Genomic DNA, 27,643 nt, shown 5'->3' with positions numbered 1-27,643 from the left:
GTCTGGTTTGAGGTTATAAGCAGTCGACCATGCGACGCGAACCAGCTGAGGAAGTAAATACACCACAAAAAAAAATTATTGGATTCGATCGCATGAGTCTAGCAAAAAGAGAGCGTCGTTGTTTACAAATAAACGTATAATTCATTCGGACACGTTGACCCGACTCGACACGGTTGGTAGTCGTTTGATTACGATTCTGCGCAACGTCGCTCGCAGCAGCCGCTTTTTGTTGGCTGATTTCCTTCTACTTATGCGGGTCTTTGTAACTGAGTGATTAAGGTGGAGGTATCACTGTCGCCATCTTGCGTGTAGTTCAGATTCTCCCACCAGGCGACGCCACTCGGTCATGTTTGGTTGTGTTTAAGGTGGAGCGAAAAAAAAAAAAAAAATCTGCTCTTCGCCGCCGCAGCATGCCCCGAGATGGCCCTCTTGCGACGCGGCGACAGGTGATTCGCCGAATTGAGGAAAAGTCCCCCCTCCCCCCTTCTTTTCACGAGTTGTCCCTCGCACCATTGTTGTTTGGTTGCTGCGCGTGGTGGTTTTGCCCCCACTGATACTTTCAACAATAGCTCGCTCAAACTTTGTAAAATCTTCAGTGCCGATGATGGTGGCAATTAGTGGTTCGCCACTGCCACTTTTGACGTGGCCGTCAGGTGAGTGCAGACCGCTGCTTCGAAAGCGGTCCCACGGCAGATGGCCTGCAGACCAGTGCTCACTGCAGAACCTTGAGTGTCGTTGATCGTCAACAAGTTTTGTTTCTTTCTCTTCCAAGTGTATTTCTTTAGCATTTTTCAAAGTGCGGACCCGCTAAACGAAGGCTCTAGGCTTGAAATTGTCACTGTTGCTTTGTGCCTATAAAGATAAATAAAGGAAAAGAAAGGAAATTGCTACGGACCGCAGTAACTGTCTAGCGTAAGCCCCGTTTACATGAATGCGACAGTGTCGCATCGCATCGCATTTCTAGCGCATCGCATTCATGTAAACAGCGGTAATGCAATGTGCCAGGCGAGGGTAGATTTATGGGCGCTAGTCGACTCTCGCGGAGCATGTAAACGCAGGGCGCCTAACAAGACCTTCGATGACAACCGTGAAGCTACTGAGAGGCGACGCTACTGAGAGGGGAGAAGGGAGGCGAGGGCCCCTAACAATACCTTCGATGACAACCGCGAAGACGCTACCGAGAAACAAGCGAGAGCCGAGGGGGGCCTCTAAATACCGCCGTGCCCCGTGTCACCGACCCGACAGTGGCCACTGCGCTCTCTCCACAGCTCTAGCCACTCTAGTCATTCATGTGGCGCTACGTTCTCTGAGCTTCATGTAAACGGCGTCGCATCGCCTTTCCCAAATGCGCTTGGGAATGCGATGCTGCCACTTTCGCGTTCATGTAAACGGGGCTGTAGTCTGCTGACGCCTGAACGGCGATCCGCAGTGGAGGAGAGGTGGCGGTAAAAGAGTAGGGGTAAAGGTTAGTATAGAGTAACAACGAACTATTTAGCTTTCACTCGCACATACAGCATAGAAAGTGAAAGCGCGCGAGGGGAGCCGACGATCACGGCTCAATCTGGCGCCCGCAAAAGAGGGAAGCTAAGAGGAAGCCGCCTTCCGTTGCGCGAAAGGCCGTGCGGGGATGGGAAAGGGGCGGCGTTGCTCTAGATTCCGCGCGAATAGTTTTGGAGATCGCGTCATTCGAGTTGCAGAGCCGCAGTACAGTGGAATGGTAAATGAAGCAGTTGCACAGAACGTTTGCTTTAGGAAATTCACATGCGCTCACCGCTGCTAGCGCTCATCAGCGCCAGCGTTATGATTACGATGGCCATCGCAAGCACTCGCGCACAGCCTTGCGCACAGCCCTCAGAAGTTGTGCATGTTTCGCCGACAGCCGTTTTCGTGACACAGGCGTTCAATATCAAGTCCTCACATTAGCCTATGGCATAAGATCACATGATCTACACAAGCAGGGACTGCATAAACAAATTATTTGCGAGAAGTACTTCTTATAATAGTCATCGAACTATATAGTGTAAATTGTGCGCGTGTTGTCTGCCTTTTTCGCGCTGTCCATGCTTTCATTTATCTCTCTCTCTCAAATTTTGTCTGCTGAATTCGGAGACTTTCGAGCGCATGTGAGATTGTATTCTGTTGTGCACACTGTTGTGCATGCAATGGCGGAAAACTCTGCTCGGTCGGCTGCTATGCACCACAACAAGCTAACTGCAGTCACTACAGTGATTTTCAAGGGTACGATGATCACTCAAAAAAGTAAGTGGGGGTGGGACCACTATGCGAGTGCGATGATTACGCGGATAAATACGATATACCTTTCAACGAGAAAACCACCTAGTGGTAATCACGTGTTTCAAAACTTCACTGGGCGTCGGAACACATGACATTTGTTTAGTAGCACGTGGCTTGGAATGCAGCAGGTCACGCACCCATCAGCACTTTTCGCTGCAGTCTGTAAGGCCCGCTCATTGTTTGCTTCTAATGCTATCGTTCCACCGGCGTCGCGTACAATAGTCAAACACAGCACCCTGCCACACACGTCGCACCTCATCGCATGGGGAAAGCAAGTTTCCCGATATCGTCGTACAAGCCTGCAAAATAGAAGGGGCGAGGGCAATTTGCAATTCTCCTTGGCACAATGGCCTAACCTGCTGGCGATCTGGCATGCACTCACGATGTACCGTGCAGGGCGCTTTCTTTCTTTCTTTCTTTTTCTCCCCGCAGCCACAAGTTAGTGAACTCGTGTAGGACTATATTGAAGGCGTGGTTGCAGACACGTGTGCTTGAAGGAAGTGGGGGAGGCGCCGTGACTAGACTGAGCCAAACACTCAAACCTGGAGAAAGAATTCCCTCCGCGTTTTGCCCGCTTTGTAATGTTTAGTGGCGCCACATTTGACAAACGTTGGAACTGACGTGAAACAGCTTGATATCTTTTTGCACAGATGGCGCCACCACCGAAAATCGCCTGTGAGATTTATTATTGATTTAAAATCTTCTGTTTCAAGCACTGCTTAGTAAAACTCGTGAGTGCTAGTAATTGCATGACACTGTATCGTTATAGTAATGTGCAACAATTGTCGTAAATTAGCGTTTACATGAAAAAGAATGTCAATTTGCACGGACCTGGTAAGCAGATAAATTAGCTAAATTCACTACTCCCCTCTAGATTCCCTAATTAACATAAGCAAATTTTCTCTTCATAGAAATGGAGATAAGGGCTTGCTGCTTCATTATTGAAAATTTCAGAGTTTCACCTCGAATAGTTTTGTCCCGTCGCCAGTAATGCGTGACCAAGTATAGTCATAAATTGCGAAATGTAAGTAATAATACCTCACAAACTGTTCATTAGAACACAAAACAACTTTGCATAGATGATAAGTACACTGTAGCCTAGAAAACCACTAAATATTGTTGTCCTGAGTTTAAAAGGGAAAAAGATATTCATTCATAAACTTTTGTAGTTTTGCCCATTTTTATTGGCACCTATATAAATTTCCAATTGCTTTACACGCAATTTCTCTTCATAGAAACCTTGTATAACATTTCATTTAAAGACACAGCAAATTTCATTTTGTTATGTTGAACAGTTTAGTCGGAATGGCAGTACAGCGGAGGCTAGTACAGCAAAAACGCCGTTTTTTGCTCCCACTGTTTTGACTGCCGTTAGGTGACGCTTCAGGCTAGGCGATAATACTAGGTATCATTGGAAAGCGCAGAAAGTAAGCTTTCTAACGTAATAAAGTTCACATTTGTCCAATGAACGCAGGAAGCACAGTGCGTCCGCAAATAATGACTAAAATGCCGAGCGCGTGCCGCCGGAGTGGGACCGCCACCTTAATATGTTTCAGCAGCTCAAGCTGCTGCTAGATAAGCTTTCTGTCGCTAAAACTTCTCTGTTTCTTTTTTTCTTTCTTCCGCAGCTTGATTTATAAGTGAAGATGAAGACGTGGTTTTCGTACAAAAGTGGTGCTCGTGACATGGCTCATCGACCAACAAGCTAATATTTTAGCACCTGACAAAACTGAAACTCAAGTTCGCCCAGCAGTGGCTCAGTTATTCGTGTCCTGATTCGCGATATGTCTATTCGGAACTTAGTAGAAGCCGAGTGCGGTGCGCCAAATCCTCTCGTCAAACTTTCAAGTCATGCGATCCAGGACGCAGCGCGACAGCAAGTGAGTTTCCCCGAGTCCACTTTTCTGATGAAACTCTTTCAGCATCATCTACAGTAAATCTCATATCCGTGTCATTCTTCTTGATTCTTTTTTTTTTTTCTTACAGGAAGGGCTCCTAAGGCAAAGACACCATGGACAGCTCGGAGCAGTAAGATCAAACTTGTGTTTCGAACATCCTCATGGTTCTCGTCCAAAGGATCTGAAAAATCAGACTTTCTGTTCATTCTCTTGAGCTCACAATTGTATACACGTGTACCATTTACCTTTCTTGATGGGCTGACGGTATTGTGTTGTTTTCCCCCTTTGCTTTTGCCCAGTTTTCTTGCCTTTAGAGTAAAAGCTAGTGCAATTATTTCACCGTGTAACAGATTGTAATTTCACCGTGTAACAGATTGTATGTTTCATGCCATCATTACGCATTAGGCTCATTGTCCGTACGCTTGACTTTTTGTCTGAATTTGTGTGTAATATAGGCAAACGCCTAAGTTCAAAAATATGTAATCCCATCTATGTGCTATTTTGCAATAAATTTGTACCCCCAATAACAGTGCCTTTCTATTTTACTTTCAGGCTGGAACTTCTGCAGGGGTGAGTATGACAAAAATATTTTAAGAAAATTGGTGTTGCTAGGTTAATTAGCAAGCTAATGCTTTGATATGTGCTTGACAAAATGAATGGTGACTATTAACTTGGCATTCAATGTGCTTGGCGCACAGTAGGATGGCAGATGGTCAACTGTTCACGAAAGTTTTAGAACACAAATACTACTGAAAGACTTGTTTGCCTAGTGCTGCAACTTGTAGTTGAGATGTGCATCAGATTTACTACAATGATCATGTGTTGTGACTACAGATTTTTTTTCCTGTAACAGCTCGTTGATGAATTTCTGGCCGAGAGGCATGGACCAGAAAGGATGGCCCCACAGACCTTCCACATGGCTGGCCTACTCCAGGAAATGCATGATATTGAGAAGATGTACCAACCACCAGTGTCAGGTGACCATGCTTATGATTCCAAGCCTGAAAAGTTTGTCTATGACATCAACCAGCTAACCTTCATTAAATGAGGCTACACAAAGCGACGTATTTACTGCAGAGCCTCAATGGCCTTTTGAATTTCACTGACCTTGTACAGTCACACCAGCCCCATCGTCAGTTGTCGTAAGGTAACAAAGCAGACAGTTCTTCACTACTGTTTTAGCCTGGAATCGAACCCAGGACTTCTAGGTTATGTGGCTAGCACTCTGCTAACCATTTATGATGCTATTGGTGCAAGCATGGCCCCTTTAGGTGTCTATTAAGTTTGTATTGAAGGTTTAAAATTTTTAGTGAGGTTAGTGCAACCACAAATGTGGACTTTCCGCCTCGATTACTAGGGATATACCAGGTACAGGAATAAAATTGATCGTTTCAGTTGTGCAGTGTAGTATTCGAAAAGCACTGAGCCCGTTGATAAATTTGCCTAATGTTAATTATTGCTGTCATTACATGGAAAGAATATAATCTGGTATATATGACTACAAACTGGCAATGACACCAAGCCACCAAGGCATTGTATGGAATTCATTTTTCTAACAAAATTCAAACATTTAACCTCTATTGCAGCACAGGTGTATGTTCGCTTTTTGTTGTACTTGCTCATGTAGCACCCTCCTGCTTGGACAGATGTCCACAGTATTGTAAAAAAAAAAAAAAAAGAAAGAAAAGGTCTGATCAGAGGTGTTCAAAGATGTACACAACATGAACTTGTTTTAAACATTGTTATTCTTACTGATGGTTACGATTATGAGCCATTAAGTATATTGGCTTCTACAGCTTATCACAAAAAAAGTTAAAGCCAGCCAGCTGCTGTCAGCAATGTCCAGATTGCGTTTAATTTTTTTTTTTTTTTGTGATAGGGTATACAATTTTATATGCAGCGCCTAAATTGACTCAGGATTCAGAATTGCCTTTATTGGTTTAGAGCGCAGCTCTTAGGCGCCCGTTCCTGCAACGAGCGTCAGCATAACCGAGCGAACAAGCAGAGCGAAGGATGAAATAGCAAAGGCGGAGCACAGCGGGGGATGAATGAAGGCGATAGCAAAGAGAGCGCGAGGAGGAGGTTATGACGAAAGCGTGAGAAGAAAAGCTTAGTGCCGCGCAAGACAGGCTCTGTGATGATGATGGCGCCAGAGTAGTGCGCATCATCTGTTCACAGATGACGCCACTGATACCACATATGCAAACAAAGCACTGCATGAGTGGATGTCTGCGGTGGCTGCTGTGAATTGCGCCCACGCATCATTCGTGCACTGCCTCTCGCGATCTCCTGATTGGCGAGGAAGTTGCGACACTTCACTTCGTTCGTTTGCAATGTGCTGCACGAAACAGATTGTGTGCGTCAGCCAATATATCGCGAAACAGAAACACTTATAGAGCTGTGCTCAAATTTTGCGTTAGGGAATATCGTAATCGTTGGTTAATATTTTTTTATTTGCTCATTATAGGTAATGTCTATATCTTTAGCCTGTGGCTAGTAAAAGATCTGTGCACAAACAAACCGGAAAAAGCTGACTTGCAAGCTTTTGCCAGACAACAGTAAGTGAAGAAAAAATGTAAAATAAAGTACAAAAGAAGTTATGTGAGCCTCTACTCTACTACTAAGTACAAAAGAAGTTAGTGTGAGCCTCTACTCCTAATTGAAGCCAACTACACCAGGCTTTCTGTCACATAGGGGCATAACTATACACACTGTAATCAGCAATTAACAGGGTACTACATCAGCTATGCAAGCTGCTTGCGGACATTTATAGAGGGAAAATTATAGGAATTTAATTCCATGAAACAATATAAGAATTTTAACTGTTATACATCTGTACCTACTTCCATCTTTCCATTTCCGCGTAAGAGAGATAAGAAGCTCTGAGCTTGCAGCTTACATTTGGAGCCTCTATTACGCATTGGCAAAGAGCATAGCAACTTTCGCCATAAGTATATATGGGTAAGAGTAACGAGGAATTTGCAAAATGAAACTTATTGAGTATTATCATGAGCATTAGTGGAAAATGTTAGTTGGGAAATGGTTCTGCTTGGATGAGGCTACTGCTGCTAAAAAAAAAATGCATGGAGTGTGTTGGAAGACATGTTTAAGTTCTTTGTCTTGTTTGTGCCAGTGCTACCGGGCATCGCTGATGCTGGCGTCGCCAAGGCTTGGGCTGACGAGTTTATTCCCTCCATGCCGGAGGTCAAGGAAGAGCCCGGCCTAGTCGCAGCTGTTTGGTCCCGGGAATTTGCAGGCACTTCTGCGGCAATGCTGCCACAGGAAGCCCCCATCAAGTGGGCTGAAGAATACCTTTTGGAAGGTGAACAGAAGCATGCCAGGTGAGTTGTAGAAATGTTTGATTAGCACTTCACTTGACCACTGTTGCCAGCCGGCCCTTCTTTCGTTCTTTACGTTTTCTTTGTGGTCACGCAGATGTGACATTGGCTATTTTTTGTTATCTTTCCACCGTGTACATGTTTAAGTTCTTCCTATGAATAAACCAGTAGTTGATAGAGCCCGTATTGTTTTGTCTTTCATTGGTCCTGTTACTGGCACTCTTTTTCTTGGAATGTTGCTCTACCAGTCCACCCAACTAGGTACGCTTGTATAACCACCACTATTTTTAAAAGTTCTTGAACTGGTACTAACGAGACATTTTCTATTTCTGAAATTTTCTGGTGTTAAGGGGAGATCCAAAACTATCAAACTCTGGGAAAAATATTGGTAAACATCAGAGCACCCAAAATAATTCACTATAATACTTGTTCCTTTGAACCGGTTTCGATATTGGTACCCAGGAGGTGGATGCCTCATGATGTCATGATCTACTGGCTCTCTCTGTTCCTGTGACTGCTGCATCCGCCGTACATGAGCGCACCTGAAAAAAATGTGTGGCACTCTTGTTGACATATTTATGATCGTCTTCATGCCTAGTCTTTTTGCTGCACAATATCATAAAATTTAACTCTGTGTCGTGACATTGTGATACAGCCATTTCGAGGCCAACTTTAGTATCAAATTAATATGTATATCTTTTAAACAGCACGACTGATAGTTGGGTGAGTTGGTAAGGTAACATACTTGTTGCTGCACAAAAAGACGCAGATGTAGACGAGATACACAGGACAAGGTGGAGGGTTCCTTGAGTTTTAGTTGTTTGTGTTGCAGTCGCTTATATATATATATATATAAACGCTTCGATTGTGATTCAGCGCTTGTACTGTGTGCCTCGAGCTCAAGTTCTCAGCTTGCGCTTGCACAGCCTGCACACAGAACTGCGCCGCTTCCATCCTCCGGGAGTGATGTGGGCTCCTGCCTCCCCACGTTGAGGGTAGCGAACTGTTCGACATATGGTTAACATTAATGCCTTCCATCTCTGCAACGTTGATGAATTCATACCAGCTAGCTGCCCAACGTTCCATCCTTTCTGATTGCTGGACAGCTGCCTCAAGTATGGTTAACATCACTGCCTTCGATCTCTGCAGCGTTGATGAATCCATTCGTACTAGCCCAATTTTTTATCATTCGTGATTAATGTCGACAGCTGCCTTCCTACGTGTAGGGTAACAACAGTACAAAGTATGGTCAGCATTCCTGCCTTCTATCTCTGAAACAATGTTGAGTTGGTGCCAACTAGCGCAGCTTTCCAGATCTGGACTCCTGCCTCCACAAGTGTTAGGTAGCAGTTTTGCACAAACATGGCTGCCTTTCCATTCTTGCACTCTCTCTCTTCTTCTTCATTGATTGGTGACACGTTTGCCGAAACCTCACGCGTTGTGGCTCTGCTGGTCTGGCTATGCTGGCCTGGCTATGGTCTGGCTTTTAGGTTCGTGTGCCTGACTCGTGTTTTGTGGTGGGTTGACATGTTGATGCTGTATCCTGGATTTTCATCTCAATTTGGGGTAGTAGAAATGCGCTTTATTGGGGCTTTTTATCATCTTTGACAGCGCAGTGGTCTAACTCAAATTGGTGTTAATGTTCATGATGGCATGACAGTAAGAATAAGCTTAAACCACTTTCGTACAGTTCCACATGTATTCGAGTTTATATCAGAGTCGAATATTTTATGTAATCGCTTCCAAGTTAACTTTGAAAAGGTTTGAAGGCCATGTATATTATAATGTACAAAGGGTCGTACAAGTATATATACTTCTTGGCTGTGGTCTGGAAATTAGTAGTACTTCAAACATTTCGCAATAAATAGCTCAAGGTTCTTCAGTCATTGCTGGCGGTTCCCCTGTGAATTGTGCAAAGACTTTGTGACGTTTTTAAAGACTGCTCACCTAGCGAGACACAACTGATTGGCACAAAATGTATGCAGTGCACAAGGTTCGGCAACAGAAGGCAGTCAAAGCATGGCTCAGGTGGCTGACGAGCTTCTGAAGAATGTCAACGATGATGCATTGATGGAGACAGAGGTACTGCACTTTCTTTCTTCCTATTATTTGTTCCCCTCCTTTCTTATTAGGTATATTTCTCTCCTTTTATCGCTGCAGTTACATGATCATTCTGCTTATGCTTTTAAGTGTCTTGTTATCCTGTTTTGCTCTTTGGTATTCTACGTGAAAATGCTACCAGAAGAAAGAACAAAGCATTAGTTTAAAGCCAGCGCATTGCCCTCTAAACTATCGTTCTCTGCCCTGCCTTTTGCACTATGTAGTAAAGAATGCTGAGGACGTACTAATCTTAGAAGATAGCAAAGATAGTATCTTTTTATACTTAATTGTATAGTTAGCAGTCAATGCTGTATAAGCTATGCAAGTAAAGTGTTCATAGAGGTCTAACTCTGTGCGTTTTGCAGTGCAGTTGTTTTTTTGATCTGCGGCACCTTGTGTGAAATACCTTCTGTAGTTCATATTTTACCACTACAACTAGAGGACATAAGGTTATGTGAAATTGTATTTTATTTGTGTAACCTTGTGCTTGCAGTATTCAATGTATTATGTTTTTTGTGGTGAGCGCAAGTTGTGCGATGTGGCTGCTACCTACTACTCCACTTGTTCGGCGGAAAACAGGTTCAGATCTGTAATGCCTTTCATATAACAATTATGTTGCATTTTGCGACACAAAAGTATGAAATTAATGTTACACTGAATTACGTGGTGCATACCTATAGTAGTATCATTCTTTCACACGTGACGCACAATTCTTGGGTCACGAATTCATGTGAGCAGTGAGAGAAGTCTCAAGTCTTTGTAGCGTTGCCTAATATGTGTGAAACTGAGTGTAGTTATTATGACTTTAATGCGAGGTTTGTTTTCTCTGCATGATTTGTAGTTAAGAAGGAGGAAACACTCTCAAGTGCAAGGAAGTCTGTCAGTGACCTACAAGCTAGCCATGGGGTACCTGATGGCTAAAGTTTTGAGAAACATTACTGCAAGAGATTAGCATGCTCCGAGAGACGTTAAAGTTTTCATTGATTCGAACACAGGTCTGGCCACAAAGACATTGTTCTCATAGAAGCCGTACTCTATCTCTCTTTCCACTTTCTAATTATTTAACACTAAGGTTTCTGCCTCCGTTAATAATTTGGTACAGCAAATAATGGCAAATAAGGAGCTAAACTTTTCTGCAGCCATGTATATGGAGCTGTCCCTGGCGCTTGCTCCACGCGCTAGTTTATGCAGTTTGTGAAGAGGCTAAGAGACGACGACACAGACATAGGGGAACGGGCTGCGAGCTGGGCTGAAGACTTTGCTCGACATTACGGTGCGCCGCAGCAGCAGGAGTCGTGGCCGCAGGTAATTGTCGCAGAGCCATGTTGAAGCACTGGGACCTTAAGAGGAAGCTTTGTTTTGGGAGCTCCAATCTAAATGCATGGGAACAGGGAAGTTGTTTTGCTCAATGTCCACTGCACCGAATTTACTGGGGTTTGTTGCATTTAAAAGAGAAAGTAAAAATCTACCGTCTGCAGGCAGCAGATTATTTTATTTAGGAGATCAATTTTCTTACAAAGATTTTTGAAAATTGCAAGGAAAAAAAAAGAACTAAAGCATCAAGTTGACAACTCTATATAACTCAGCAATAAGAACGATATCATATTTCTGTAAACTGTGCCTAATGAGACATCTAAGGTGAGCAAAGTTAATTTATTATGCACTGCTCTGAATTTATACAATTAATTTGTGAGTAGGACTTTTGTGAAACCCTCGTAAATGTTCTAGCAATTTCATGTGGGCCATAAACTCGTGCATCATATTTGTCCGCTTGAGATTCTTTAACAACACCACTTTATAGATACAGGATTTTTAAAGTTTGTGCTTTGTTTTTTAAAGAACTTACCAATCTTTGGCACTTTTCGTTGAATAAAACGTTGAAGCCTTACATAATAATTCTGCTCGCTACAGTCGGTAGAATACAGTTCACTCTCTTAATTGCAATAGATTTCGTTCAAATTGGTTCAGCGGCTGTTTAAAGAAAGCATTTCTGCCCTTCACATGTACCTAAGTAAGGAATGTTGGTCTCGAGCTAAAGCTTCCTCTTAAATGGACACTAAAGTAAATAAATTGAGCTGTATTAGTAAACTACACTTCCGTAGTACCAAGAAATCCACTCTTACCATGATAAGTGGCTTCGTAAGCTGGAGAAGGTGCAGAAACTAAAGGCGGGTGGCAGTGCTGCCTTGAACGTCCCTGTTCCAGCGGGCCGTAACGTCATAAATTTTGACGGCACCTGATTAAGCCGAGTTAAATTTTTATTGCCAAAGATGGACTGTAATGTATTGCAAAATAGCCAAAAGTGAAGCGCAACTGCCCAAATACGAAAAAATATTACTTCGAAATTTGTGACGTCACACTGACATACTGGCACAGGTGTTTCGGCACGAAAATCAAGAAATAAAATGTTTATATGAATTTTTTCTTTAATAATCAACCTGTTAGAGCGAAATTAATGGAAATAAAGTTTCGAAAGAATACTTTGTCAGCCTAAACAGATTTAGAGTTTATCTTTAGTGTTCTTTTAAGAGGAAGCTTAAACTCTGGTTCATAAAATATGGAAAAGCGCTTTCACTTAGCAGCTACCAAACTGAATTGATTAAATTAGTTGTGTTCAAGAAAAAAAGTGAAGTGTTAATGATTTCTGCAAGAATATTGCTGACTTGGACTCTCAGATGTTTTGCTGAAACTATCAATATTGAGCAAATGACGAAAAGAGGAGAAAAAAAAGCACCAAGTTCACAGTTCTGTAATTGAGCACTAAAAACATAATCTCAGTTCTCAAAGTATGTTAAATCGACAGAAAATTGATGTACTGTACATAGCTATGAAATGTACTGATACTTAGTGTATGAGACAGTGTAAATTCTAAATTATTCTGTCATACCTTTCTTTTGTGTGTGTGTGTTTGTTTGAGATGCTCTAATAGATCCACTTTTATAGAAGTGCAATACATATATGCTTTTGCTGCGGAGTTATGGCATTGTAAACCTGGCACTTCAAACTTCTTGCAATTTGGCAGTTTTCAACAGTTTTTGTAAGAACATTAGGGGAACTAACTAAAATGTCTGCTCTTGACAGTCACTAGTATTTAATGTTTTCTTTCAAATGCAGCAAATTTCATTCAAATTGGTTCAGTGGACGTTTAGGGAGAGCATTCTTGCGTTTCGCACATATTTGTAAAAGCAAGTAGGGGTTGGCCTCGAGCTATAGCTTGCTCTTAATCCATCAATTGCTGCGAGCTCAAACAGTGACGACCAAAGGAGGTGTTCTTCACTACGTTCAGATTTCACATTGCTTAAGTTTCTCTTTGGCCGCATTATATTTTTTTAACATTTGGTATGCAACCAAAGTGAATGGTTTGCATTTGATTGACTTGTGTAATGAAAAATCACACTGCCAAAAAGAAAGAATGCTTGAACAAATAAATATGCTTATTGATGCCCTGCTTATCTTGTTCACCATGCTAGGGTTTGAAGAGAAAGAGCTGTTTTTGTACACTGCGCCACAACCCAATACAATTTATATTTGTTCAAAAACCACTTGATTGAGCACTTTGGAATGAACCGTTGCATCATCCCCACTTTGGTGTCGAACCCAGGAGCTGACGTCTCACTAAAATGAACTTTCATTTAAGCAAACAGTTTCTTAAGGTTCCTTGAGATTTGTCCAAATTGAGTTCCTCTGTCAACAGCCAGAATGTCAACTGTATTTGTTGATACCAATAAACCCCGAAGTAAGCTGCACAGCGGGTTTAAATATAAAAGAAATCATTATTGGAGATGTACGATTCACATCATCACCTGCTTGTGCTCAGCATCACCTGCATTCAAGAAAGTGTCTAAGCAGAAAGCAAGGACATTTGATGGACTAGAATGCTAATTAGGGGTTCCATTCTCAAACAATCCATTTCGTTTTTAATCTTTTTCGCTTTTCATCATTGGCTCGAACAAAGCAGCATGGCTGTCATCACAAGGATCTGCCATTAGGCATGGTGGATGGCAATAAGGGAGGAAAATTAAATGAATTGTTGGAAAATACGGCCTCAGGCGTTCTCTTTCGCATTGTTCTGGCCTTTATGGGCCCCCAGCACACTTGTCAGAGCTCAGATGCAATGTGCTGTGATGCAAAGAAAGCAATATTGCACTGTAATTTATAAGTTTAGGCAGGAAACATTTAACACAATATGCAGCTATTGTATGTAAAAGCTCGGAAAACGTACAGCCGACTGAAGACGTTTTCAAAGCACAGAATTTTTCTATGTATTTACCACTGAACTTTCAATTCAGAGGCGCTGTCACACGAGGAAACCAAACTTTTTATTTCTGGGGCGGATACATTATCATTACAAATGAAATTTTTTTTTCGTGCATGTTCTGTGCTCTAAATACTTTTGCAGTTGGGGAGCACTTTGCCTGAAACCCATTACCTTTTCCTAGACATTGATTTCTTTGACCCTAGCGCACTGATATTTATAGTCGGGTACAACTTAAGAAGGCAGGAGAGGCCCCGCGCAGATGACCGAAGCGCAGCAGCCGATTTCCTCCGCGACTAAAGAAATAGTCCCGCTGACGCGACTCGCCCCGGCTTGAAGCGCGGGCTGCTATGTTCTCCGTCGGCGGGGACACCGGCCGTCCGGCTTATGACGCAAGTCTTAAGTGCGCGCCCATTGGTGAAAGCTAGTATGCATCCGCCTTTGAGGGGGCACATGCCGCTGCCTTCTAATGTTGTACCCGACTATAGACATAAGTATGAGGGCTGTACAGTTGAGCGTAAAGCAACTTGCTGCAGAACTGTCATACTGTTTTCCTTTCGAAGGTGTTGTTGCCAAGTTTTAAAAGATAAAACTAATTTTGTGCCTTCGAGTTATCTGTGGTATCTAGTGCATTACAAGTATAATTATTGTTTTGCTAGGACCCAACTTCCCCTGAAGGAATGGCAACTGAGTGGGCGAAAGCATTTACGGCAGAGGACAGAGAAAAGGGAAACGACACTGACTTCTGGGAGAACTTGCAGAAAGAGTGGGACCAAGTGACGAGGTTGGAAATTTCCAGTCTAGTGTACCATTTTTTCCTTTGTAACATTGTGAAAGCATGAGGGTATTGCTTGTTGTACATACGAAGCTTGTTGGCACAGCATATCGTAATTGTATAGTACCCAAGACAAGGGCTGTAGGAAGTATAGGAAGTGGTGTGCATTAAAAAAAAAAAAAACACATTGAGACAGTGTAGTCTATCTAAACAATAATCACGAACCCAGGAAAAGCAACCGTCATAGCCGTATTTTTTTGTGTATGTGGTTTAATTAACATTTATATATTACAGCCGAGGTTCAATACAGTGAACATGGATTAGAAGAATTACCATAAGTAACAAAGTAAATCTAAAATTTTGTTGGCCATGCTTTATTTCAGTGATTATTCTACTGTTATAACAAAACCGAAAGTACAAGGTCCAAGACGGTATCGGTTACACCAAAGATTTTTGTTGGCTTGCAGCTCAAAATGTCTAAGGTATTTTCCGGACTATAGTCCGCGGACTATCCAAACAACTCTGTTGGACATCCGAACAACTCTGCTACAGTGCGGAAAACTATAAAGCGAGTGCTGGATGATGTATGCAAGAGAAGTGGCACGTGAATGAAGGCAACGTCGGCCGCCCTTCGATCATTAACTGCCGCAGCTCTTGCTCCAAGTTTGCCGGAAGAGAGCCCTCGGCATTTCCCAGGCCCGTTATTAACTGGAACAGCAGTGCAGTTCACTGCACATTTTGAGTCCAGTCCGTGTTTCTTGAGGTGGATGCTAGGCCCAGGATTTCTAGAATTTATGCATTCCTTGTGTACAGGCTGGCTTCAGTTTTACTGTTACAACATGTACTTAATCAGTTCATTAGTGATTACCACGTAGATCTTGACATCTGCTGGGAGGAATGAGGTGTGCTGTACCGTGTTTGATAATCACAAAGTATTTCCTGACACACCTGGTATATTTCTAGTCACTTTTATGCGCTCAGTTTCTTTAATTTGAAGCATCATTTTTATAGCCATTTCTTTTTGTATTTCTTAAACATTCTTTATTTCCTGTAACTCTTACAGGGAGGCGCCTGATTCTCATCCATGGCTATCGGAGTACGAAAGTCTTCCCGAGCCTTATCGTGTAAGTGTGCACTCGGTACTGAACTGCTTCTATTTGATACTCAGCCTTTCAACTTTAAGGAATCTCATTCTTACTGAGTTATTATGCTCTGATGTTTTCAAAATTAGGAGTACAAGTTTGCTGACGTGAATCCATTGGAAAATGTCGAGAATCCCTTTGAAGAAGGCCTTAAGAAGCTTCAAGAAAACGACATTCCGAGTGCAGTTCTGCTCTTTGAAGCAGCTGTCCAGAAAAATCCACAGCATGTTGAGGTAATCATGCTTGCACTGCATGGCTTGAAGCATTGCGAGTGCTGTTCGAGCTAGGGGAGGCTTCAAGTTCGGTCTTCCCAATTCATATGCTCATGAAATACAGAATCGCTCTCATCTGGCCCTTTCTTGGCTGAATTGAAGCGAAATCGGTGCATTTAAAAGAAAAAGTTTAATTATTAGTGTTGGTGGTTTGGTTCTAATTTCAGCTGTCAAATGTCTTACAAGAACTGCCAAAGAGTGTTAAATACAAAATTGATGCACTAAGTTTACAGCACTGTAAATTGGCACCAAAAACATGTTCTCTATTGCAGTTCTATAAACTGCACCTGTTAAAGCACTGAAAATGGACAAAATTTATGTACTATGCATTGCTTTAAAATGTGATAATATTTGTAAATGAGGCTTTTACAAACCTCTTGTAAACAAAGCATCTATTTTGTGTAAATATAAAATAATAAAGTAGATTTGTTCGCTTTGGGTGCCTTAGTCTTACAGTTAATTGTGCCATTACGGTGACACTAGGTAGAAGCTCATTGGAAAGTTGTGGGCAAGTTCTGGGCAATGTAGAAATTTTAATTTAAAAGGAAAGTTTACTTCAAAGATATTCTTGTTTCATAAATGTAGCAATCTAGCATAATTGTGGTGATGACAATTCACTCATCTGCTGCAATGGCGTAGTCTTCTTACGATGTGACACTTGACGTGGAGTCATGGGAAAGTTTACTGACACCATCGCCTTTCTTGTCATTTTTTGATGGTGTAGGCATGGCAATACTTGGGGACAACGCAAGCTGAAAATGAGCAGGACACAGCAGCTATTGCAGCCCTGAGAAAGTAAGCTTATTACTCTGTATGCTGATTGCTAGGCTTTATTCATCATGATTGCAATTATCGCAATCATATGTCTTCTTCAAGCTGAAAAGCAAACTAACAACACAGACACCGACCAAGATGAAGAAATTATTTAAAACTTCCTGTTTCGACCCGTGCATGAGAGCTTTTTTTTGCTATTTTAATGATTTTTATTATTCTTTCTGCAGATGAGATTTCACTAGACTTATGACTTTATCAATGTTCGCAAGGCATACGACCAACCCATCAGATTGTGAACAAGGTGTCATTTACAAATTGGCAAATATAATTTGATTTGGGGCTGAAATGTCAAGTTATGATTGAAATGAGGTTGAGTTGTAATGCCAAATGAAATTTTGTCATGCTCTTGACTTTATTGAGCAATTCTTCAGATTCACTTAAGGTTGAAGACTAGGGGTGTGTTCGACACTTTTGAATTTGAAGATCCAAGACAGTATCTGTTACACTGAAGTGAATATCTGTTCACTTAGAGGATAAAGTATGTATTCTGGTATTGAAAATACCACATACTCAGCAAGACTAAATTGAAATTGCATATTCTGGACATGCATGTTTATTTGGTTCAACAACTTGGCTTGGCTGGCAGTCTTTGAGCCAAATGCGCTGATCCTGTGCGATTACACAGACCACACCTATGCGTACCAGCATGGCAAGTCACCAGTGCGCCATCAAAACTAACAAGAGACCCTTTGCTGGCCCATCAAAAGGTCTCCTTTCTTTCGCATTGGCCTGATTCCACTTTTTTTTTTTTCCCCCGATGTCGGCATGTGCACTTATAACAAATATTGAATATAGCGAACTGGTTTTCATGTCGGGTGAGACGTACTAGTTATAATGAGGTTTGACTGTAGTTCATTCATTCATTCATTCATTCATTTATTAGTGACCCACTTCGCCTTTCAGGCATTACAGCAGGGGATACATGCTGAGGATACATACTCAACAGCAATTGCCAATATAAAGAGAAGTAAATATCATTATTACTTTTGATAGTGACAAGGTCAGGCGAAAAATCATTCTATTCTCCTCCCATAGATCAGCAAAAGATATTGGAAAAAGAATATCTGAAGAGGTCACTCGTAAAAGAAAACTTGCCAACTTTTAGTATTTTGTGGTCGCGTCTCTGTGAAATATAAAGTGGTGGCCGTACTTGCCTCTGCAGTCTAAGGCTGTCACCGGCTCTAGAGTTTCTCTCTCTGGCAGGTGCCTTTCTAACAGTTGTCTCTCGCTAGCATTCGACTCTTCAGCAGTGCTTGATTCCCTCCGCAGGTGCCTGCAGCTGAACCCGCAGAACCTGACTGCTCACATGGCCTTAGCTGTGAGCTACACCAATGAGGCCCTACAGATGCAGGCATGCGAATCCCTGCTGGAGTGGCTCAAGTGCAATCCCCGATACGAGGCTCTGCGGTCGTCAGCCAACATAACCTATCGGAAGACATCTCACCCTGCGTTTACCATAATGACCAGGTATGCAGCTGCTTGCTCAGTGTATTGGAGTGAATTGAAAACAGGGCTTTACAGACATAAAACCCGCTTATAACAAACCGTAGCATGTGCAAAGATTTATTTGCAACTGAAAGGTGAGCTATTTGGTTGACTGGTGATACATTCGGCCGTTTCCTACCGCACTCCAACTCTGATTGCAACGATGCTGAGTCCACTGTAGATCGGAGCCAGAGAATGCGTGCCCAAGCGCAGCCCAGCTATGCCCAGCTGCTTGCCAGAGCAATAGATGATCTTCAAAATATGGTTTCTATGATGTGTGTACGGTTTCGTGATCACTTCCAGAGCTTACAATTAGCAAAAGCATGGCCTTCAAGATCAGCTTTTGTCGCTCATAGAAAGCCGTTGCTGAGGTGTGGGTTTGAACATCACGTATCGGAGGCCAGAAGTAGAAACATGTCAGCGCTTCCTTTGTTATAAACAAGCATTAACAGGCCAACAGTGCAGACTTGCAGCTGTACCATTCACGTCACCAGAACTGTGCCAAATCTTGGTTGCGCTTCCAGGTCAAAGTTGAGAAGGCTCTTGAGCTGTAGTGTAGTGCTCTGAAAGAATTTGACCAGCTGAATATAGCGCGCACAGCCAGAGCACTCTGGAGCACCAGAAAATGACCAGCCAAATGTACCATGAGCAATGCACCATTATTTAAAGTGGTAAAAAGTTCTGAGGATGAAAGCAGACAGGCAGGAAGGATGCTGGACTCAGCAACTAAACTTTGCTGAAGAATTACAGCAGTGGTCAAGATTTATTTGATATGCACACTAGTTTGATAGTATGCCTATGTGAAACCATGTGAAGTTAAACCAAAGTTCATTACGTGTAGGTTGCGCGAAAATAAAAGTGAAAGAAGAAAGGCTGTTGGAGCCTTCATAGCCAGCAGTATCAGGGTAATATCAAGTGAAATGCATTCACTCACGTGTTTGTGCTCAATGCTCGCATTTATAAATTTGAAACTTGGATGAAACGGACTGCAGGTGCAGGGAAAGGGTATTTGTAAAGTTGATTATTCATTTATTCATCTAAGGAATGATTTGGGAATGCAGTGTGGCACTGGACAAGATAATTTTTTTGCTGGCATTTATAAAATGTCCTTCGCTGCCTATTCTGCAGTGATTGATGATGGCTCACTTATTTCCTGTGTGTCTGAATAGTTGTGAAACTTGCATTTGAAATGAGGAAAGTGCTAAGTTTAGTCTTGAGCTAATTAAACAAGCCTTGCAACACTCATTGAACTTCGTAAATAAACCACAAACGAGTTTGTGAAGCATCTCGCTTTATGAACGTTTAATTGCCCCCTCGTGATTCCCCAGGCGCCACACCCCCTGCCCTGCTCACATTTGATGATGAAAGTGTGCTGCCCGGTGAATCACAAGAGGGCACACGAATGTTTGGAAAGCAAGGTGCTCGTGTTGTCTCACCCCAGTCCAGTTGCCAGGCAATGCTCTCATTAACGCTTGAGTCAAATATAATTCCTGTAATGCGGCAGGGAACTTGAAATTTTGTTTAATATACCACTCGCCCTTTAACTTCCAGAAATACTTGCCACTTTTTGTCTTTTCTGTGGTGTGCGAATAAACACAATATGTAGCTATTGACTGGATTTCTTTATAAAAGTCATGACTAAGCATCGGCTCTGGCAGGACTAAAATGATATCCGATGAGGCATAAGAAGGCGGTGCCATCTGGTGATGAATAATACCTCTGTGCTGACATTACGACCTTCAAGATAAAGTAGTGCAGTGAACAGGTCTCAAAGACCATGTCACTTGGGAGAGCTCAGCGCAGTGACTGACAGAGTGATCTGGCCATCACTCCTTGTTGGCAGCAAGGTGCTGTCAGAAATGTGTATGTCTTATGGAATTCTGAGTGGCCTTTATTCCAGAATTAGTGCCAACATTTGCATTACACTCTTCCCTGAGGTATTTGGCTTTCTGTCCTATGTCTTTGTCATCACAGACGTATTTGCCATCTTCTAGTGCCGCGCTTCTTCGTCTGCTGACCGGTGTCGAGGCTGACCGGTGGCAGCAGTGACCCTGGTCAGCAGTGACCAACAATGACCAAATGAGGGAAGCCTCAGACTGAAGCCAGTGTTCCGACAAGGAGACTTGACTTGTCACTCCAAGCATAGCCTCCTATATTTCTACAATGCCTGCCCAGTCACTTCACAATGTATGGCAGCCACTGGTCCACTGCAGTGGCACCACATTCCCAGTCATTTTTAAGCCTGTTGTTGTTAGAGGATGGACAACTTTAGCCGCATACTGCTGCTGCTCAATATTCCAAGGCTGTATTTCACAATGTTGGTACTCATTCGACCGAAATTTTTTAACTACTCAAACACCCCTAGTTTTATCCAATAATCTTGTACAACAGTGCTTGGTCATAACAATCAGTACTCAGAAATGTGGCAGCCATACAGGTTCACAGTATAAAGTCCCATACCTTGACCAGGGGCATAATGAGTCCCGCGGGCAGCTCGTAGTACGGCATTAGGAACATCAGAGGGGGTCATTGCGCTGGAAGACACGGACAAGAACGAGACAACAGGACGAGCGCTCGTCCTGGTGTCTCGTTCTTGTCTGTGTCTTCCAGCACTATGACCCCCTCTGATCTATCTAACCAACTAGCCCAAAAAGCCATACCTTGAGGTTAGGAAATTTGTAGGCGTGAGATGGGGGTCAGCTGGTGGAAGACGGATAATTGTAGATTGCTGGAAGAAGCCTTCGTCCTGCCATGGACATAACTAAGATAATGATGATGATGCATAACAAGAGATAGTTGACATGATCCTAACCATGCCCCGTAAATCGTGATCTTCTACTGAGAAAGTGGTGCCCTATAATTGATCCCCAGTTTTGGCATCATTGGGCTGGCATTGGTAACACACACACACACACACGCACGCACACAAAAAAAAAAAAAAACGGGAAGTTGCAACCCAACGAACACAGGTGCACTTTGTGGAACTTGGACTCTAGGCTGAGGCCTCTCTTGTTTAGCCACTGTTGACCTATATATATCACTTTTCTTTGTATATATATAATCTTTTATTAATTTTTTTCTTGCTGTTGTTGCAGTGAACAGCATAGCAAGACACGAGATCTATTCATCGAGGCAGCCAGGATGTCCCCCAATGACCCTGACCCAGATGTTCAGTGTGCCTTGGGTGTGCTGTTCAACCTGGTTGGCGAGTATGACAAAGCAGCCGACTGCTTCCGAGCAGCACTCACTGTGCGGCCAAATGTAAGTAGTTCTCCACGTTAATATGCTTTATTTCATGCTTGTGCGCTTCAGCCCTCTTCTCGAGAAAGCACAAAGTTTACACCTGCTGTGTTACTCATGTGTGTTCAGAAGACATTGAGTAAATATCATTGTTACCTGTTTGTATGTTCTCTTTAGTGAGAGAGAGGGGGACAAAAGGTTTAGTTGACAATGAAAGAAAAGGCACGACCCCGGAAATTTTTGGTGGAAAACCTCAACTGAATCGAATGCATTACTCTTCAATAGGTACTGCAACAGCCTGTCGTAGTAGAAGGCTCTTGGTGCACGAGGTCCCTTTTTGTGGAGTCTAGTAATTCATAGTTATGACTGAACTTTGCAGTCCAGCGATGCTGGTGTATTGCAGTCCGGCTAGTTTTGGACATGTCCATAAGATGTCTCATTGTGTCACTGGGTCGCAGTTATTAAAGCGAAGCTTTCTTTCCATAGCCCACCATAATTTCACATTTGTTGCTCAGTCTGACAGTGTTTTGCTGGATATATTTGTGGATGTATATAAACCAGCAGAGAATTGGGTGGTCTTATGAAATTAAGAAATTTGCAGGCATAACTTGGAATCAGGTTGAGTAAAACAGGGGTGATTGGAGATCAGCCTTTGTCCTGCAATGGACATAATATAGGCTGATGACAATGACGATAAACTGGCTTATATAGCACTGAGTGTTGACCGACAAAGTAAGTGGCAGTCAGCGCACCTCTGTTCTGCTATAAACGAGTGATATACATGTCACAACGTAAAACCTGTACTTATAATGTTGGCTTAGAGGTATCTCTTAAAGTGCCCAGACCTTTTAAAATAGTGCTTGATTTTTAACGGCTTTGAATTTCTTGTATATTCTTATTTTTAGCGTGAGTCAGGGGATCTGACAATCAGGTGGATGACAATGTTTCCTTTCATGAATATTCCTCCACCTAAATTTAGGCTTCTGTGAAACCGATTTGCCATAGTGCATAATTTAATTTTCTCATTCACGCACAAGCAATTTTTTTAGCTAGTTCACTAATTTCCTATGAGAGCATTTCTGCACTTAAAACCAGATTTGGCCCTGAGCTATAGCTTCTTCATATGACTTCCAAGTAATCATGTTCTCATGAATGCAAGATGTAGTTGTGAATTTGTTCTGTTAGTGTCACATGTACATTGTTCGGTTTTTGCCGGTGACTGGTTTTCAGCCGATTAGCATCACTGTTATCCAGTTATAGCTAGCGCAAAATGCCCCTACTGTAACCGAAATTTTTTAATGTTGTCGCCGATTCTATTGTGATTGAGTTTTGCGGACTTAGATTACGTGCACAATATGAATAGTGTTGCACATAAGTACACAAACACCAACACTTACTCTGGAATGTACATAATACATGCATATGGTGGAAGCTCGTTGATATGATTCTGCGTAATACGTTTTTCAGGATTATACTTTTTTTTTTTCCTTTTCCCGATAATACGATTTGGTTGGCTGATACAATTTTCAGATGATACGCTTTATTTTCCGGTTCCCATGAAGATCGTATCAACGAGGTTCCACTGTAAATAGTGGATGATTTTGATTTATGAATTGAGGTTCGACAACCGTGCTCGCCACTATCATTGTGATCTCAGTGCTGCGTGTCTTTCAGGCACAAGTTCACCCATAAGTTGGATACTTTACACTTTCGGCAGCACTTGCTTCTGCCAAAAGTGAATACCTGGTGAACTAAACGTAGCGTTTCTCAACCTGTTAGATTAACATTGTTGACTTGTGCTTGCAGGACAGCCTGTTGTGGAACAAGCTTGGTGCCACACTTGCTAATGGCAGCAGGTCTGAGGAGGCTGTTGATGCTTACCGCCAAGCACTGCAGCTTTCGCCTGGTTTTATTCGATCTCGATTCAACCTCGGCATCAGCTGTATCAACTTGGGATCATACAGGTACATACCTGCTCAGTACTGTGCTGCATCACACAGCCAAGTAATCTGTGATTGCGGTGTCATCATTTGGTGTCTTGCAGCACGTGAAATGCTTGCTTGCTGCCACTACCTCTTTGCATTCGGAGTGAATGCCACTAAAGGCCTGGTGAAATAGTGAACGTTTTGATGGGCAAAGATCTTTTTGAAGAGTCCTACCTGCTTATATTCTGAAAATGTTGGCTGCTGAATTGTTTACAAGAAGATGACAGGGGCACATTTTTGCAGAAATGAATGCACTGGTTGTTGTGGAAGAAACTCGTCAAAAGCAGAAAATTCATATAGAAATGGGAATTCTGTTCTGAATATAGAACTACCAACCCAATTCAAAACAATGAAGGTAACACGAAGAAGATATGGCAAATTGTCAAAGATGTCACTGGCATGGGTAGCAAAGAACACATTATACCTGATAATCCAACATGCGAAGTGGCTAATAACTTTAACGATTACTTTACTAATATCGGTCTTAGTCTCGCGAGTAAGTTCCCTGCTCATATACCCAACTTAAATGCACCATCTACTGTTACCAATAATTTTAATCTATGCGACATAACTGAAGATGACATCAGACAGGTTATTAACAAGTTACCGGGCAACAAGGCGGCTCGCCATGACGCCATACCTTCAAGGATTTTAAAAGAAAATATTGATGTACTGTGTGGTCCGTTATGCCACATCTTTAATCATGTGTTTTCTTCTAAAACTTATCCTAATATACTTTAGACTGCTAAAGTAATACCAGTATACAAATCTGGTGACAGGAACCTTCCAGACAGCTACAGACCAATATTTGTCCTGAGTTGTATTAACACTACATTTAAAAGTTAATTTCTTCACAATTAAAGCACTTCCTGCGTGATCAGAATGTACTTTGTCCCGTGCAGCATGGCTTTGTTACCAACAGGTCCACTTCAACCTGCTGCTTCAATGCTTTCACAATATATCAATTCCGCTCTGCATGAAAACAACATAGTAATAGTAGTATTTTAGACATTAGGAAGGCATTTGATGCATTCCATTTTACCGGAAAAAATGCATTCCTATGGAATCGTAGATAATTAACTTGATTTCTTTTCCAGTTATCTATCGGCGCCCAAACAAAGGGTAGTTTTTGGTGATATCAATTCATCCTACAGTTATATTAATTGCGGGGTGCGACAGGGTTCAGTCTTAGGCCCTTTATTATTCTCTCTTTATATAAATGATGTCCCACATTCCCTACAGAGGTCAAGGGCTTTGCTATACACAGATGATACTGCTTTAATTTTCACAGGACACTCCCTAGCAGCTCTACAAAATGATGTGATGACCGATCTGTCGAACATTTCGGAATGGTTTACCAAGAATCAGCTGACCATTAACTGTGCTAAAACAAAATATGTAGTGTTTCACTCTCGCAGGAAGCACATTGATACTGCATTTCTTAGCCTATCATTAAACAATGCTCCTATTCAACAAGTCCCTTCTTTCAAATACTTAGGGGTCATTTACACTGGCATGAGCAAGTACAGAATGTATGCGCGAAGGTAGCCTATGGCTGCTATACTCTAATAAAAGCTCGGCAATATTTTTCACAAGCTATACTTCGTACACTCTACTTCTCATTGTGTCACTGTCACATTAGTTACTGCCTGAATTCATGGGGTGTGACGTACAATAGTTATATAAGAACTCTTGACCGACTTCAAAAGCGAATATTGAGAATCATAAGCCAAGGTGAACCAGTAGGTAATATTTTCCAATCACAACGCATTCTTTCAGTTCCGATGTTGCGCGACTACAAAATTGCTGTATAAATAACATAACCAATAGAAAGTCACCTCTGCCTGTTGATCCTTTTTCCATTCCTATACGCAATACGAGACATGCTTCAAACGGTAACTTCAATCTGCCAAAATGCCATAATGTTTATGGCGAAAGACTAATAGAATTTAATGAAGCTAAAATATGGAACATGATTCCCCTTGAGATTAAAACTGCACGTAATTTCAGCATGGCATGCAAATCATTTTTTCTATCAATTCAAGATATGTAAACCTGTGTGCATGTTAGTAGAAATTGTTTGATTTGATTTTCTTTGTCTTCTTTCACCAATGTATTACAATAGTAAATGTATACGTACATATGTATGTATTGATATGGTCGTTTTTCTTTTTGTTTCCTCATTGCTGTTCTGTACATTCTTTGTTGCACATTGTATTGGACCGGCCACTAGCCACTTTAGGCTATTGGTCCAAATAATTGCTGTATATGCAGTTTCTGTTCATGAAAAATAAAGTTCTATTGATATTGAACTCTGCCAGGGATCACTGCTTGTTGCTGGGCTAATGGTTTATGGTTTTAATGGTGCGTTGACACGAACACAGCAAAAGAGCTGTGCTGTCAGTTTTTTTTCCTTTAGTTTGCATCCTAACACATCGCTAAAAAAATATACTAGGGATCACGTTCTCATGTTTTGTCCTTTGGCAATCTGTCAAGGCTAAATGAAATCCACTCATGGAAAATATGCAGTCGATGCTCCATAGGTAAATCAAGCTACGTTTTGTTAGAAGTTGATATTCCTGTCACTTTCTTTGGCTTTGGCATCTGTTGGCTGTATTTATATGGTATTTCTTACCAGTGTGTGAATGTGGACAGCATTTGGCCTTTAGTTACCAGATTGTGTGCTTTGCAGGGAAGCTGCAGAACACTTCTTGACAGCACTGAACATGCAGTCTGCCGGAAGGGGCCCAGCAGGTATGCAGTCTGTAAACAGCGCAGTCTCGGAGAACATCTGGTCGACTCTGCGCATGGTGCTCACACTTCTCAATCGGCCCGACCTCTACAAGGTGGCCGACAGGAGAGACTTGCCGTACCTCAACAGAGAGTTTGGTGTGGACTCCTGACTACACCCCAACGAAGTGCTGTGCGAGTGCTGTTACCACAGTGAACTTCCAGAGTCGTGCCTGAACTCGAAATCACCAACGTGACCAATCAAGCATAACAGATTCCAGCTGTCGGCTTAGCTTTCGATGTTGTCACGATTGCATTCTTTCCATCATGTGGTTCCGGGAGTCGGCAAGTTCTCCAGATCTTTGAAGCTTGCAATCGGTCATAATGACATAGCCCATACGTACACGAATCTAACACGACAGCGATATAATGCAATGGTGACTTTTGACTGATCCGGAAAATAAAAATGGTTCTTATGATTATATTGAGAACTTAGAATGCATAGCGCAATCACAGCTGTGAGCTTCTGAATGGTTTAGCATAGTGTAATGCCGCAACTGCTGCAGAGACATACTTACACCTATGTGTGACCGCTTGTATAGCATGGGGCACATTGCAGCAATGAATCGTACTGCAACATTCTCTGTTGATTATTATTGCGACTTCTTTTCTTTTTGTGATCATCGAGGGACAATGCAGCTGCAGGCTGCAAAAACAAACGAGTGCAGTCGACTTCTGTTAATTTGACCTTGCCGGGACTTGCCGAATTGATTGACATCCGATGGGTCGAATTAAAAGTAGAGGCATGAAAAGTCGCCAAACACACTGCTGCTTTATTTGGCGATACAGTTAAACCTCGATATAACTAAGTATTTAAGCTTTTATAACTTTACAGAACGCTACGGAAAACACGGGGAATGCGGGAGACGGAAATTCAAGATGATGAGCAAAACGAGAAGAAGGTGAAAGCAGGAGCCAACGTTTCAACAAGTGGACTTGTCTTCTTCAGGCGACATATGCTGTCCTCAGCTCAGTATATATAGGTAGGGTTCATCTAAAGGGGAGAGAAGGTAAGGCGGGTGGTGAATAACAAGCGAGAGTGTGTTAGTGGCGAGGGTGTAGAATTGAAAAGAAAGGTAATGCGCTACTGATAGTCGGTGGAGGAATTTGAGGCAGCGCCATGTGTTCCTGGTTGACGTGTCATTGTAGGTTCCTATGTTCGTGCAAGGAACCTGGAAGATGGAAACTGACGTTTTGTTAAGAAACTAACTGCAACGCCATTGCATTTCTCCGC

At 42.2% G+C, this 27,643-nt stretch overlaps 1 protein-coding gene across 2 annotated transcripts; it reads left to right on the top strand.

Annotated features, from left to right (window-relative positions):
* Nucleotides 1-12: 12 nt before the first annotated feature.
* Nucleotides 13-26,831, top strand: LOC119446541 (peroxisomal targeting signal 1 receptor). 2 transcript variants are annotated; one of them, XM_037710993.2, is made up of 16 exons: nt 13-172; nt 3,924-4,175; nt 4,282-4,323; nt 4,746-4,763; nt 5,047-5,170; nt 7,327-7,534; nt 9,517-9,613; nt 10,814-10,936; nt 14,546-14,670; nt 15,725-15,785; nt 15,893-16,036; nt 16,800-16,870; nt 18,179-18,376; nt 21,490-21,655; nt 23,441-23,598; nt 26,312-26,831. In XM_037710993.2, the coding sequence occupies exons 2-16, from the start codon at nt 4,080-4,082 to the stop codon at nt 26,520-26,522; spliced, it is 1,842 nt and encodes a 613-aa protein (XP_037566921.1). In that variant the 5' UTR covers nt 13-172; nt 3,924-4,079; the 3' UTR covers nt 26,523-26,831. The 2 variants fall into 2 exon arrangements, with proteins under 2 accessions (XP_037566921.1, XP_037566923.1); XM_037710995.2 differs by lacking the exon at nt 10,814-10,936 and having other exon boundaries at nt 14-172.
* The last annotated feature ends 812 nt before the right edge of the window (nt 26,832-27,643 follow it).

This window comes from Dermacentor silvarum, chromosome 3, assembly GCF_013339745.2.
Source record: "Dermacentor silvarum isolate Dsil-2018 chromosome 3, BIME_Dsil_1.4, whole genome shotgun sequence".
NCBI lineage: Eukaryota > Metazoa > Arthropoda > Arachnida > Ixodida > Ixodidae > Dermacentor > Dermacentor silvarum.
This window is presented reverse-complemented; position numbering and strand designations above follow the sequence as displayed.